The 14,415-nt window shown below is 39.1% G+C and overlaps 1 protein-coding gene across 4 annotated transcripts in view; it reads right to left on the minus strand.

The window, feature by feature from the left end:
* MARCHF1 (membrane associated ring-CH-type finger 1) overlaps positions 1 to 14,415 on the minus strand; it is a 960,605-nt gene that overhangs the window by 89,658 nt on the left and 856,532 nt on the right. For all 4 annotated transcript variants that reach the window (XM_036892290.2, XM_057497157.1, XM_057497148.1 and 1 more), the window contains one exon: positions 2,434 to 2,513. In XM_036892290.2, the coding sequence (XP_036748185.1) occupies positions 2,434 to 2,513 (80 nt within the window). The remainder of the gene's footprint in view (positions 1 to 2,433; positions 2,514 to 14,415) is intronic.

Consider the following 14,415-nt stretch of genomic DNA (forward strand, 5'->3'; position numbering starts at 1 on the left):
TTTCAGGGTCCTGGCTGATCTCCTTGCCTCCTCCTGGCTTCCTGCCCTGTAAGGTCTTCCCTATTTTTTCCCTTGATCAAAACCTGTCATCCTTTGAGCCTCAATCAGTTTATCACTTTTTTAAGAGAGTTCTTTTCTGATCTCTCGGAATAGGTAAAGCTTCTTTGTTGTGTATGCTCAGATTCCATATCATGCTTGTAATTATGTGTGACTGTGTTCAGCATCAGACTGTGAGCTCTAAAACGTCAGAGACTATGTGAATCTTATGCACTATAATATTTTAATGCCTAGGACAAAGTCTGATGTATAATACATACCTGAATGAATAACTGAATAGCATTTTATGAATGACTACCTTCTAAGATGTTCAGAGATACAAACTACTATAATATTATTTACATCCAGAGCTTAATTGTACTTCCTGTCCTGCCCTTAATGGACATGAGCATCATTCTCTGGATCACGTGAGTCACATGAAATATACACAAGTTTTATAAAGTAAAGTCAACCTTCATCAAAACAAGCCCAAACAACCAAGCAGTATGCAACAAAAACTTCACCTATTTTGAAACAGAATTTAACCAACTTAAATGAGTACGTGTAATATAAAAACTTTAAAAGTATTTGTTTTGTTTAAAATTGTCCTATTTATACATACTAGCATGAATATTCCTGTAATTCTTTTTAACATTAAGTCATTTTGAAAATTTATACAGTTGGGTAAAAAGTGTGAGAAGGTGCTAGTCTCATAGCTATGAAATGCCTGCATGCTGAAACCTTGTAGTACATGATTAGCACTAAAGTTGATGTGGTCTTTTTCCCTCTGAAGATTCCAGCGGCCCCACTGATGTGTCTATGACTCATTTCTGTGTCATTTCGTTCTTGAGTTACCCTGCTGAGTCAGACAACTGGTGAACAAATTAGCACCAACAGCAGAGGAGATTTTTCTGATATAAAAATCTGAACTTAAAAAACCCAAGCCTTGAATATCCACGTTTTCTTTCTTTTCCACATTTCCTGTCAGGGTGCTAAGAGTTCACCAAATTTGCATTGAAGAGTCCAAATTTCACACATTCTCACTCATATTTCCTCCACTAGCCTTGTTTTAACCAGAATGGGTATAAGACTCAACTGGCCTGTCGGTCCCTTTACCAGAAAAAATGATCATTATTAAATTAAAAGGATGGGAAAGGGGAAATCTAATTCTATTCTGGGACGACATTTAAACAAGTGCATACTTCCACATGGTTCCAAACCAATCTTTTCTCATTTTATCACCTACAGACAATCAGACAAATAACAGTCTGAATAAATGTTGTTTTGAGGGTAGGGGTCAAACACAAACCTAACTCACAGCGGGAAGAAATATGTTTGGGTGGCATCCAGTCTTTCTCTGTGGGGACTGATCTGCACACTTTTAAACTGTCAGACCTGTCAGGGTAGGTGGCAGAGACTTCTGAACGAAGTTCCTCGCGTGGTCCCTGCATCAGCCACACACTTGCCAGCTTCTGTTACTGCCAAGGTTTCAGTGCTGGAACCTGCTTCTGAAAGCCTTTTCTTCATTTCTGTATTTTGCCTAAGTCTGTGCAAGGGCTGAGGGTCCCTGCGCGGGCTCTCTCAGGACTCCTTGGGGCCTCCTCGTCCCCAGGGTTCTGCTCGGCAGCGGAAGGCTGCTTTCTCAGTACCTCGTGCCTTTTCCTCCGCAGAGATTTAAAGAGCTACTCTGACATCGGATCAGCTCTTGCTGCTTTTTACCTCTGGATCCCGAATCTACCAGGTCAGTTCCATTAGGAGCAGAAGACCCACCCCAGTTTCCACATGGCTTATTATTATTTCTCCTTCTCCTTCGTGACAGTTGGAATTTCACTCGGGCTCTTCTTTTTGCTTGAATCCAGGGACTCGCGTCTGTGGCAGATGAATCTGAAGAATCTGCATAAAGCTCACACCATTGGGGGCTTGTGATTTGGAGGTGAAAATCACTTCTTCTCCTTTTTATTTGCTCTTCTGCATGCTCTTATCTCTCAGAGGTCTTTCTCCTCCTCCTTCTAGACCTCTGTTTTACTGATTTCTTGCCCGGCTCCTGCCTAGCAGGGCTCAGCACCGTGACAGGGGGGCAGTGCTCAAATGCCTGTTCTGGCATGTTAAGTAAGATGGCAGATCTAGACAAAGCAGCAGGCAAAGGATGGGATATGGGAATGGAGAGAAAAGCCATGAGAAAATAGAGAGAAAGAATGATGAAAATGATAGCATGGACCAGAAATTGATAAATAAAACCAAATGAAGAAAATGCACTAAAGGAAAAATAATGAGCCAGTATAAATTGCCCACGGACAATGCAACGCAGAGGCAGGAGCCACAGAGTCTCCGAATACAAGCAAGAACGCAAAACACGGTCTAAAAAATATTGAATAAGATTATTTGCTGAACACTTACCTGCAGATGTCCTGAGTAGATGGACAGACAGACAACCTTGATTGGCTCCTGGGAGCTGTCCCTGTTGTTGGGCTGCTTGCCTGGAGAAACAAGTTAGACAGTTTGGCGTCTTGGTTAAGGTAATACATGGTCGATATCTTGCTTTTTTTCCACATATTTAAAAAATTACAACAAATGTGGCTGCCAGTCATGTTGCTTATAACACAGCTCACAGAATATAGGAAGTTAACGGGCTCGTTTTGCAAAAGTAAAACTTATTTGAGGAACTTGGAACAGCTGAGGTGCTGTACCACTTTGCCGTTGCTTCATTTGTGAGAGAGGAAGATGAATCCACAAGTTTCTATTCGATTTCCTGTAAACATTTGAGTAGAATGGCTCAGTTTGCCATGGAAGTAAATGGGTAACACTTTAAGGGACTATTATATGCCTAGGATGATAATAACCTGGGAAGCCTAAATAATCAAATAGCTGTTAGATAGCTGGAGACTGCCTGATGTTAATTTAAGTCACATCAAGGCCCCATGAGATAATATATTTGAAAACACTTTGTAATATTTAAAAGCCTACAGTTTTACTATATTATTATCTCATTATTGACACTAGTAAAATCTACCACATTATTGACTTTCATATCTTTTAACCCTGTGACCTTATAATCCTGAGAAAAAGAGAGCCTGAAATAGTTCAGATTGCTTCCACAAAGTTGATTTCACTAAAATCCCACCTTTGAAACACAACATTTTCTTCACTCTATTTGACTTCTTTTAACCTGTTGTATTTAATACAGCTCAGGATGATAAATCAAAAGATGGAATTAATTGAGAATTTACTGTGGGCCAGGCATGTGTGTGGCTTTTTCTATTGTTTCTTTAATCCTTACAATAAATAAGATCATAAGTAGGAAACAGTAACTTGTAGTTTTGAGTGAATATTATGTGCTAGTTACTACTCTAAGTAATTTTCATGTGCTCATTTATTAATACTCACAAGAAATGACATGTGGTAAACACTACAATTATTTGCATATCACAGATTCGGAAACTGTGAAGTTGGTGCCGCTTCTTATGAGCAGGCGCTGCAGCGGCAGTTTGGGTGGAGGCTCTGGCTCCTCCCCCGTCATCCACCTACCAGCGCACTTCTCCCTTGCAAGGGGGAAGCCAAGTGAGTTTTAGGGCCAGAGTCAGGCCAACCTGGCTACACACATGATATATAAAATTTTGTCATCAAGAAACACCATTAAAAGTAGAGAGATTAACCCCAAATTTCAGAGTAGTTCTAAAAATTCCCATGCCCTGGGATCTAGAGAAAGAGGAACCAACTGTAACTCAAGAGGTCAGAAAAACTCTCAAGAGGAGCTATGATAGGCTGAATAGTACTCCCCACTCCTCCCGCAAGGTGTCAACATCCAAATCACTGGAATTTGTGAATATGTTTCCTTATGTGACAAAAGGGACTTTGCATATATTAAATGAAGGACCATGAGATGGGGAGGTTATCCTGGATCATCTTGGTGAGCTGAATGTCGCCATGAGGATCCTTTTAAGAGGGAAGCAGGGAAGTAGGGACAGAGAGAGAGAGAGAGGGAGGCACATGCCACGCTGCCCGCTTTGAAGATGGAGAGAGGGGGTCCTTACCAAGGAATGCAGGTGGTTTCAAGAAGCTGGAAACGGCAAGGAAATGGGTTCTCTCTTAAAGTCCCCAGAAGAATGAAGCCCTGCTGGCATCTTGATTTTAGCTAAGTGAGACCCATGTTTGACTTCTGACCTTCAGAATTATTTGATAATAAAATTGTATTGTTTTAGACCAACAAGCTTGTGGTAATTCATCACAGTAGTCATGGGAAACTAATATGGGGGTGACACTTCAGCTAATCTTAAAAGGCAAATAGGAGTTGTTAAAGAAGAGATTAAACATATCCTAGGCAGATAACAGTTGCCAAGAGGGAAGGCTGGCATTCTCAACATATTCAATAGGCTGAGTTACATCTACACACCTCTAACTTACAGTTTGCTGATTCTTTATTAATTCATGGACATTGTGTATTTCTAAAATCTTTGAACATCATTTTTAAACACCAGTTCAATATTTGTATCAAAGCTCACTTATTTCAATTTTTAAAAAAAATTTGGATTAACATCATCTCTGCAATTTTTACAAAATATGAGCATTTCTGTCCTGTACACAGTAAGCAATAAGTTTCATTAGTTTGGGCCTGGCCATCCCATACATATCCATTGATATTAGCAGGGAAATCTGCATACAGCAGGCACTGAGTAAAGGCCATGTCTGAAGTCCACTGCTCATTCTCTTAAAAAAAACAAAAACAACACATCCCAAAAGCAATCTCAAATCATGATGATATTATGAGTGTGAACCACAATATTTTGAGCATAATAATAGATATCCATGGCTAGTTAATGATGTGTCAAAGTCAATTCTATGAAAATGTACAGGCAAAGATGTTGAATCAGATATAATCATAATAAAGCAAATTTTATAATCTCACAGGTCTGAGCAAAATGTACGGTCTACAATGAGATAATGATTTATCTATGAATAGTAACAGAGAACATGAAAAAACATGCAGCTTCCTTTTGGATAGTTTTTGGTGTACTCTGGCACTGAGTCAAGTAGCATTTAGGTCTACAACACTTACGTATTTTGCAGAGAATGAAGTCATTTCTTGTTGCCCATCAAGAATCTTCAAGTAGCTCATATTCGATATTAATTTATACTTGTTGAGTTTGCTAGAGGGCTGCTGTAGCATATGTTGTTAATGATTAACTTTGGGCACTAGAAAGCTCACTTTGGCAGCTGAGAATTGGATGGTCCAGAACTGACTATCCTAATTCCTGAAAAGAACTAAGATTTGATATATCTGGGATACAGCAGGATCAAGAAAAGGAATATTTGAAGCAATATAATCCCAAGGGTTGTTTTAGTTTTAAGTATGACAAAATTTATTTGAAATAAAAGTTGAAGAAACTAACAGGGATAAACATCTAGGAAAATTCTTTAATAAAGCTAAGTGAGATCAGAGGTTAGAGCATTTTTACCAGATATCAAAGCACAGCATTTATCATTTGAAAGTAAAAGAACATGTGGGTGGCAAAAGAAAGGATACATTATTAGGATAGAATCTATTATCTATCTATCTATCTATCTATCTATCTATCTATCTATCTATCTATCTATCTATATCATCATCTATCTATCATCTATCTACCTATCTATCTATCTATCATCTGTCTATCATCTATTACATATGTATGTATGTATGTATGTATGTATCTGTCTCCTATCTATCCTTCTACATGTTAGTACATAATAAAGCTGCATTTCAAATAAGTGGAAAAGGCCATGTTACTAAGCACATAATGTAGGGAAAAATGACTTATGATTTGGGAAACTATAAAGCTGGATCCCTTCCTTACTGCTTATGCTAAATTTCAGGCATATGAAAGACTTAAATTTACCATGAAAGTTGAGAAGGAAACATAATTGAATATGTTTATGATGTATTTTATGAAATGGAAAATTAATATAGGAAAAGACAGATAAGCATAAAAAATTTAAACTTCTAATTAGTAAAGAATAAACACATACAGTCACACAACAATACTACCCCAAAGAAAACTCAAAGCCATAAATAATGCCATCTTTCATAACATATATGGTCTCCAGACAGTTAATTTCTCTAGTATTCAGAGATATTTTACAGATCAGGAAAGAAAAGTTGATTGACCTTAGAGGGAAAATGAGTAAAACACACAAAGAAGTGTTCATAGAGCAGGAATTATACTAGGCCAAAAGCCATGTGTAAAAAGATACTCAATATCAATAACCAAACAAATGCACATTCAGTTAACAATGATATTTACTTTCACTTATCAGATCAGCATATTTTAAAAAGATTGATAGGTGGAGAGGAGAAAAAGATGGCAAGAAGGAAGGCATGGCGGAAACCTCCTTCCATATACACACCAAGTAAACAACTACAGCAAACACAACTAACCTGAAGACTGCAGAGCAGACCTGGTGAAGAAGAGAAGACCACACAGAGAAGGGTAAAGTGGCAGAGCCAAGGTCCACAGGGACCCAAGCACTTTCTCCCAATCCCAGCCCACAGGTGGGAGGAGAAGATACAAAGTGGGGAGGGGACAGGCATTCAGGAGCTCTGCACACGTGGCTCTGGAGATCTGCTCTGGGAATGTGAGTCCACACTGCATTGGATTCTAGTGATCACTGGGCTGCACACCAGGGACAGTTGGAGCTCCGTGGGAGGCTGAGACTCCAGCTGCTTGTCGAGGACATGGACACTCCATCAGTCCCACTCAGACAGCAGTTTGAAAGATTTTTCAGCAGCAGGAGTGGTACCAAAGAGGTGATGGTTGGACAGAGCTCTCTACAGAAGAAAGGGCAAGTGTAAGACACTTCCCCAGCCTTTCTTTGGTCCAAAAGGCCAGACACTCTTGAGAGCCTCAAAGCTCCATTCCTTTTGCTGGCAGCTCAGCCCTGAGACACTTCCTTACACAACTGCCCACCTGCCCAACTGGCCCAGTAGCAGTCAGAATTTGCTGCCTGGAAGGCAGAGGGAGGCTCTCCCAGGTTTCTTTGCCCTGTCTCAGCCCCACTAGGGAGGTGCCTGGATGCCCCAGCTCTGAGAGCTCCTTGCTCCTCACAGGTAGCCTAGCTGACTCCACTGCCAGGAGTAGGCACACATGTGTGCCCTACTGCTACTGTGTGACTTTCCACCACACAACTTGCCACTGTATGACCACCCTGCCCACCCCATTAGCCAGGAGTGCTGCCAACTCCCCAGGACAGGCAGGAGGGTGACCCCACACACAACAATCCTGGCAGAAAAGCAACTGCTGTGCTCACAACGGGCCATCTGAGGCAAATTGCCCTCGATTGTGGACGGAGATACCCCACTGTGGGAAAACAGTCAGACAGACGGCCCTTCCCATAACCCACCAACAGCAACTGGAGCTCTACCACAAAGGAGAATCAGGCACTGGACAGTGAGAAGTCTTGAGCTTCTGGGCACCATAGGACACCTTCTTCATAAACCCATTACTTTCTAGACCAGGAAGCATAGCAGACCCATCTAATACAAAGAAAGAAACACAAGAAACCCTAACAAAATGAGGAAACAGAGGAATAAGTTTCAAATAAAAGAACAGGAAAAGATCCCAGATCCCAGAAAGAGGGATAAATGAAATGGAGATCACCAATCTTCCTGTTAAAGATTTCAAAGTAAGAGTCATAAATATCTTCACTGATCTGCAGAAAAGTATTGACAATCTCAGGGGGGATTTCAGCAAAAAGATAGAAGACTTGAAAAAAGAGCCACTCAGAGCTGAATAATACAGTAACTGAAATGAAATATACAATGGAAGGTATGAATTATAGGTTGCTGCTAGTAAAGGAAACAATCAATGAAATGGATATTAGAGAACAGGAAAACAATGAAGCTGAGGAACAGAGAGGAAAAAATTCTCTAGAAACAGGAGGATGCTAAGAGACTGTGTGACAATCCCAAACAAAACAATATTCATATAATATGGGTACCAGAAAGAGAAGAGAGAGAGAAAGATGTAGCAAGTCTCTTTGAAGAAATAATTATTGAAAACTTTCCCAATCTGTGGAAGGAAATATACACCCAAATCCTGGAAGCACAGAAAGAAACCCCAGGAAGACAACACCAAGACATATTATAATTAAAATGACAAAGATTAAAGATAAAGAGAGGGTACTGAAAGCAGTTAGAGAGAGGCAAAAAATTTCTTATAAGGGAAACCCCATCAGGCTATTATCAGATGTTTCAGTAGAAGCTTTACAGGGCAGAAGAAAATGACATAAAATATTTAATGAACAAGAATCCTCTAACCAGAAAGGCTATCATTTAAGATTGAAGGAGAGATTAAAAGTTTCCCAGATATGCAAAAGCTGAAGAAACTTACCACCAGTAAACCAGCCTTACAGAATATGTTAAAGGAACTTCTGTAGCAGATGACTTCACAGCTAAATTCTACCAAAATTTAAACAAGAGCTAATACCCATCCTTCCCAAAGTATTCCAAAAAGTAGAAGAGAAGGGAATACTTCCAAATTCATTCAATGAGGCCAGCATCACTTTAATACAAAAACCACATAAAGACAATACAAAAATGAAAATCATAGACCAATATCCCTGATGAACACAGATGGAAAAAATCCTCAAAAAATATTAGCAAACTGAAATAAAAAGTACAACAAAAGGACCATCTATCACCATCAAGTGAGATTTATTTCAGGGATACAAGGATGGTATAATATTCATAAATCAGTCAACATCATACATCATATTAACAAAAAGAAAGATAAAAACCACGTGATCAGCTCAACAGATGCTAGAAAAGCATTTAAACAAATTCAACATCCATTTATGATAAAAAACAAAGTTGGCATAGAGGATGTGTACCACAACAGAATAAAGGCCATATATGAGAAACCCACAGATAACATCATACTCAGTGGAGAAAGGCTGAAGCTTTTCCTCTAATATCAGGAACAAGACACTCTCACCACTTATTCAACATAGTACTGGAGGTACTAGCCACGGCAATCAGACAAGATAGATAAAAGGCATCCAATTTGCTATGGAGGTAGTGAATTCATAATTATTTGCCGATGACATGATACTGTATATGGAAAATCCTGAAGACACCACCAAAAACCATTAGAGTTAATAGCTGGATTCAGCAACATTGGAGGATACAAACTTAATACATAGAAATTGTTGCATTCTTAAATACTAACAATGAACTAGCAGAAAGAGAAATCAGGAAATCAATTCCATTTACAATTGCATCAGAAATAATAAACTACCTAGGAATAAACCTAATTAAGGAGGTGAAAGACCAATACTCTGAAAACTATAAGACACTAATGAGAAAAATTAAAGAAGACACAAATAAATGCAAATTATCCCACATTCACACATAGGATGAATTAATATTATCAAAATGGCCATCCTACCCAAAGCAATTGGCAGATTCAATGTAATCCCTATCAAAATACCAATGACATTTTTCAATGAACTAGAGCAAATAATCTTAAAATTCATATGGAACCACGAAAGACCCCAGAAAACCAAAACAATCCTGAGAAAGAATAACAAAGCTGGAGATATCATGCTCAGTGACTTCAAGTTATAACACAAAGCTACAGCAATCAAAACAGTATGGTACTGGCACAAGAATAGACCCATAGATCAATAGAACAGAATAGAAAGCCCATATATAAATCCATGCATATATAGTCAGTTAATATATGGTAAAGGGACCATGAACATACAATGGGAAAAAGATAGTTTTTTCAATAACTGGTTTTGGGAAATTGACAGCTGTGTATAAGTGAATGAAACTGACTTTCTAATTCCATACACAAAAGTAAACTCAAAATGGATTAAAGTCCTAGATGTAAGACATGAAACCATAACTCTTAGAAGAAAACATAGGCAAAATCTCTTAACATAAATGTGAAAGATTTTTTCCTGTGCACATCTCTTTTGGCAAGGGAGACAAAATAAAAAATGAACAACTGGAACTATATCAATCTAAAAAGGCTTCTGTACAGCAAAGGACACCATTAGCAAAACAAAAAGGCAATCTACAGTATGGGAGAATATATTTGTAAATGATTTATCTGATAAGGGGTTAACATCCAAAATATATAAATAACTCATGGGCTTCCACACCAAAAAAAAAAAAAAAGACTTAAAGATGGACAGAGGACCTTAACAGACATTTTTCCAAAGAAGAAATATAGATGGCCAACAGGCACATGAAAAGATGCTCCATATCCCTAATCATCAGGGAAATGCAAATCAAAACCACAATGAGATATTACCTCACATCAGTCAGAATGGCCACTATCTAAAAGACAAGAAATAACAAGTATTGGCGAAGATGTGGGGAAAGGGAACCTTCCTACACTGTTGGAGGGAATGTAAATTGGTGCAGCCACTGTGTAAAGCAGAATAAAGGTTCCTTAAAAAACTAAAAATAGAACTACCATACTATCTAGTAATCCCACTTCTAGGAATTTATCCAAAGAAAAGAAAATCCCTGATTTGAAAAGATATATGTACCATGATGTTTATTGCTGCATTATTTGCAATAACCAAGTAATGGAAGCACATAAATGCCCTTCAATAGATGAATGAATAAAGAAGAGGTGGTACATACATACAGTGGAATATTATTTAGCCATTAAGAAAAAAGAAATCCTGCCATTTGCCACAACATGGATGGACCTAGAGGGTATTATGCTAAGGGAAATAAATCAAGCAGAGAAAGTCAAATTCCACATGATTTCACTTACTTGTGGTATATAAAATCAAAACAAAACAAAATGAACAAAATAGCAATAGACTCATAGGCACTGAGAAGTGACTGGTGATTGGGTGGTTGGGGGAAAAAGAGCACAAAAATTCTCAATCATAAGGTAAATGGTCATGGGATGGTAGTGCAACCTGGAGAATATAGCCAATGATTTGGTAACACCTTCCTGTGTTGACAGGTAGTAGCTGCACTAGTGGGGGTGCAGGTTTTATAATATGAGTAACTGTTTAACCACTGTGTTGTATACCTGAAACCAATATAAGATTCTATATTAATGATACTTCAATAAAAAAAAGAATTGAAAATGCCCAGTTTAACTGAGGGGGGAGAAACTAAGCATTTCCATATAGTGCTGAAGCAATTATAAAGTGGCAAAACTTATATGGAGAGCAGTGTGGTAAACTCATTAAAATAGAAAATATCTATGCTATTTATGTCAGAAAGTTTATTCATGAGAGTCAATTTTGTGAAAAAATTTGCACAATTGCCCAAAGATATGTTCATTATAACAATGCTCATTATAGCATTATTTATAATAAGAAATTGGAAATGATCCAAATGTTTAGTTATTTACAATGAAGTACATAAGCCATTAAAAAGAATAAGTTATACAATACTCGTGGACACACAAACTCTCACATACACATTTGAAGGGTATAGTTTTAAGTCAAGTTTCAAAACTGTATATAGTATGATCTCATTTGGGTAAATAACGCTTTCATGATGCATGTTAACAAATGAACAGGACACATTTGGAGGAGTTTACATGCAAACATTAACAGTGATTAACTTTGTGAGGTAAGATTATGAGAAACCTTTATTTTTCTCATTATATATTTGTGTAATCTTTTAAATGTTTAATTTTTAATAAAAGGAAAAATTAAATTTTGATCATATGAATGATGTCATAAATGACTATTAATATCAAGAATTAAGATTTGTGTTCTTTCCCTCCAGTATTTATGTGATAAATTAATTGCTTATTTAGCTTCTCTGAGCTCCATTTCTCTCCTTCAGTTAAGTGTTGTTAATATGACATCTACATAAAAGGATTGTTAGGAGGATGACATGAAATCATTGATCAGATAACTACTTCATAGTGTCCAAGAGTTGTAATCTTGAAATATTAGAATTCTTTTTATTCATTTCTAATAAATTATGTTCTCTCCCCACAATGGATTCAATTATATTCCCTCATTCAGAGAGAAGACACATAAGAAGAGCTGCCTGAGGTCAATGATTCTCCATCCTAGCTAAAAAGCAGATTCACTGGGGAAGTTTCTGCTTTTGTTTTTAAATACCTCTACCTCAGCTGTGTCTGTCAGATCTTCTCAGAGGGCAGGGCAGGGCCTGGGATGATGCAAGAGGCGGGCCGAGGGACCGGAGCCCGTTTCCCATTCCCTGCCCAGGGTGGGGTGAAGAGATCCGGATGTCTCCTGTGCTTCTGTGGGTGCATGAGAGCTAACAGACTGCTAGCCTGCTGAAGGAGGCAAGGCCACAGAGTTACGGTTAGTGTGACTTTGTAACAGAGGCCCACAGAAAAGACTGCCCAGGCAAGAGGGCTGGTGAAGCCAGTGAAGACCTAAATGGGTTGAGAGGTCAGAGCCCTGCTTGACTGTAACAGAGCCAGTCAGCAGGTCCACCAGCCAGGGGCTAGTGGTTGGACAACAGGTCTGGTAAAAACCTATAGTTTAGAACTGTGAATAGAGGTCCCTGTTCCTATGTATTCCAAAAACTGAAGGGAAATGGGAAGAAACCTTGCAAGATTAGATGTGATTTCATTCGGAACTGGTAGACACCGAAGTCTTTTTTTTAAAAAAATCAAATATTTCCACATCAACAGTAAAGGGGCTCAAGAGGAAGATAAGGGGACTGAGATTACTTTTAGAAAGCCATGTTTTCCCTACTATATTGTGCAAAATTTACCATACTACATGCAGGGGGCCATGTGGGATTTCTAAGAAACTATGTAGCAAACATTTGTACTATTGGCTGATTACAAAATGTAGATGTAGAAAAAAGTGATCTTGAAGTTGAGTCTATAACTCTGTGGATTAGAAATGATGCATAAAGAAAGACACAGGCCAAGACAGCTTGAAGTAGAGGGAAGCAGCATGACAAGTTGCCTTAATGCACCTGTAGCACACCATGTTTTGGGAGGAACGGAAAATTTTTCTAAGAAGGGAAAACTAAATTTACCTTTGACAATTCATAGTATTAGAGGAGAGGCTTTCAACAAGGTTAGATTCTCTGGGTAAGTCTAAAAGGGAAGCTGCAATCAATGGTGTAGAACCTCGCTTGCCTTGAGAGGCCCTGAAAAGCCAGCAAGTGGAGCTGCACTGGTCTGCAGATGCCAAGCTCAGCCAGCCGACATGTCCTCTTGCAATAGACAGTTGAAAACAGAGATGGGACCATGACTGCCAGCAGAAAGGGCATGGTACAAAATTTGGTTCAAAGAACCAGCTCATGTCACTTCCCTCTTCTCAAAACCAATTGATATAGATCAGATCCAAGAAAAGCTTTGGCAGCAGTCAAGGTTGAATCACTGCAACCAGGAGATGATTAAGGCTCATTCGGAGAGCAAGGACCATCTCTTGGGGGAATGAACAGGGACCATTCTGTGAAGAAGTTGAAGACCCATCACAGTACCCAGGCTGCCTACTTAAGTGTAGACATTCTGGTGGCTGGATAGAGAAAGAGATTCAGGCAGTTGTCTCTGATACCCTGCACCATATCCCTTTAGTCCACTTCCAATTGGAGCAGCTCTGGTGAATAATTCTTTGTGAGTGCCGACTGACCTGATGGCGACGACGTCCCACCACAAGTGGATGCCACTGGGTTTCTCCTTTCTACTCCTATTCCGTGAGAGCCCACTTGGCCTTGCACAAGCCTGAATGCAGGGGAATCAATACCTTTAGGGACAACCTTCAAACTATATGGGGGCCAGAAGCTTGTGGATAAATCCTCTGTCTCCAAGGTAGAAAATTCTGAGAGACATTTTGGATATGTCTCAGGAGTTCCATTAGAATGAAGTTCCCCAAACTGACTTCAAAACATACCCTTCAATTGATGTTTTGCCCATCGTTGTCTCATGTTACCTAACTCCACATTAATGATTTCCAGGATGACTTATGAAATATACCAACTTCTCCAAAAGACTTATCACCAGTACTGTTTTGAGGGGAACCCAAACTGAGAGATAGTTGGTATGAGAAATAGTGCAAGAAAGCAGACCCACAGAATTTAGGATCTAGATCATTCATGGTCATGCATAACAGGGAACTCTTTGCTGGTAGTAAATAGGTGGGTGACAATGCTACAGAGCTGTGGCCTCACAGTTACTGGATTGGCTGAGGTGCAGGTGCATGGGGACACACAGTAGTTCTAGCATTTGTATCTAGAGGCCCAATAGTAAACACAAGGGTCTGTGCTTGCCCAGCATTTCAACTGCCTCAGAACCCTCTGTGCAAGGAAATGGCAGGTCCTGCTTGGCCAAACACAACCAAGGGCACTTTGCCAAAGCCTGTGGGCAAGTAGACCCCAAAGTGTAGAGGTGTTACCCCCAGGTACCCCTCAGCCAGAAGGGGGCAGAA

Source organism: Manis pentadactyla, chromosome 1, assembly GCF_030020395.1.
Source record: "Manis pentadactyla isolate mManPen7 chromosome 1, mManPen7.hap1, whole genome shotgun sequence".
In the NCBI taxonomy this organism is placed as follows: domain Eukaryota; kingdom Metazoa; phylum Chordata; class Mammalia; order Pholidota; family Manidae; genus Manis; species Manis pentadactyla.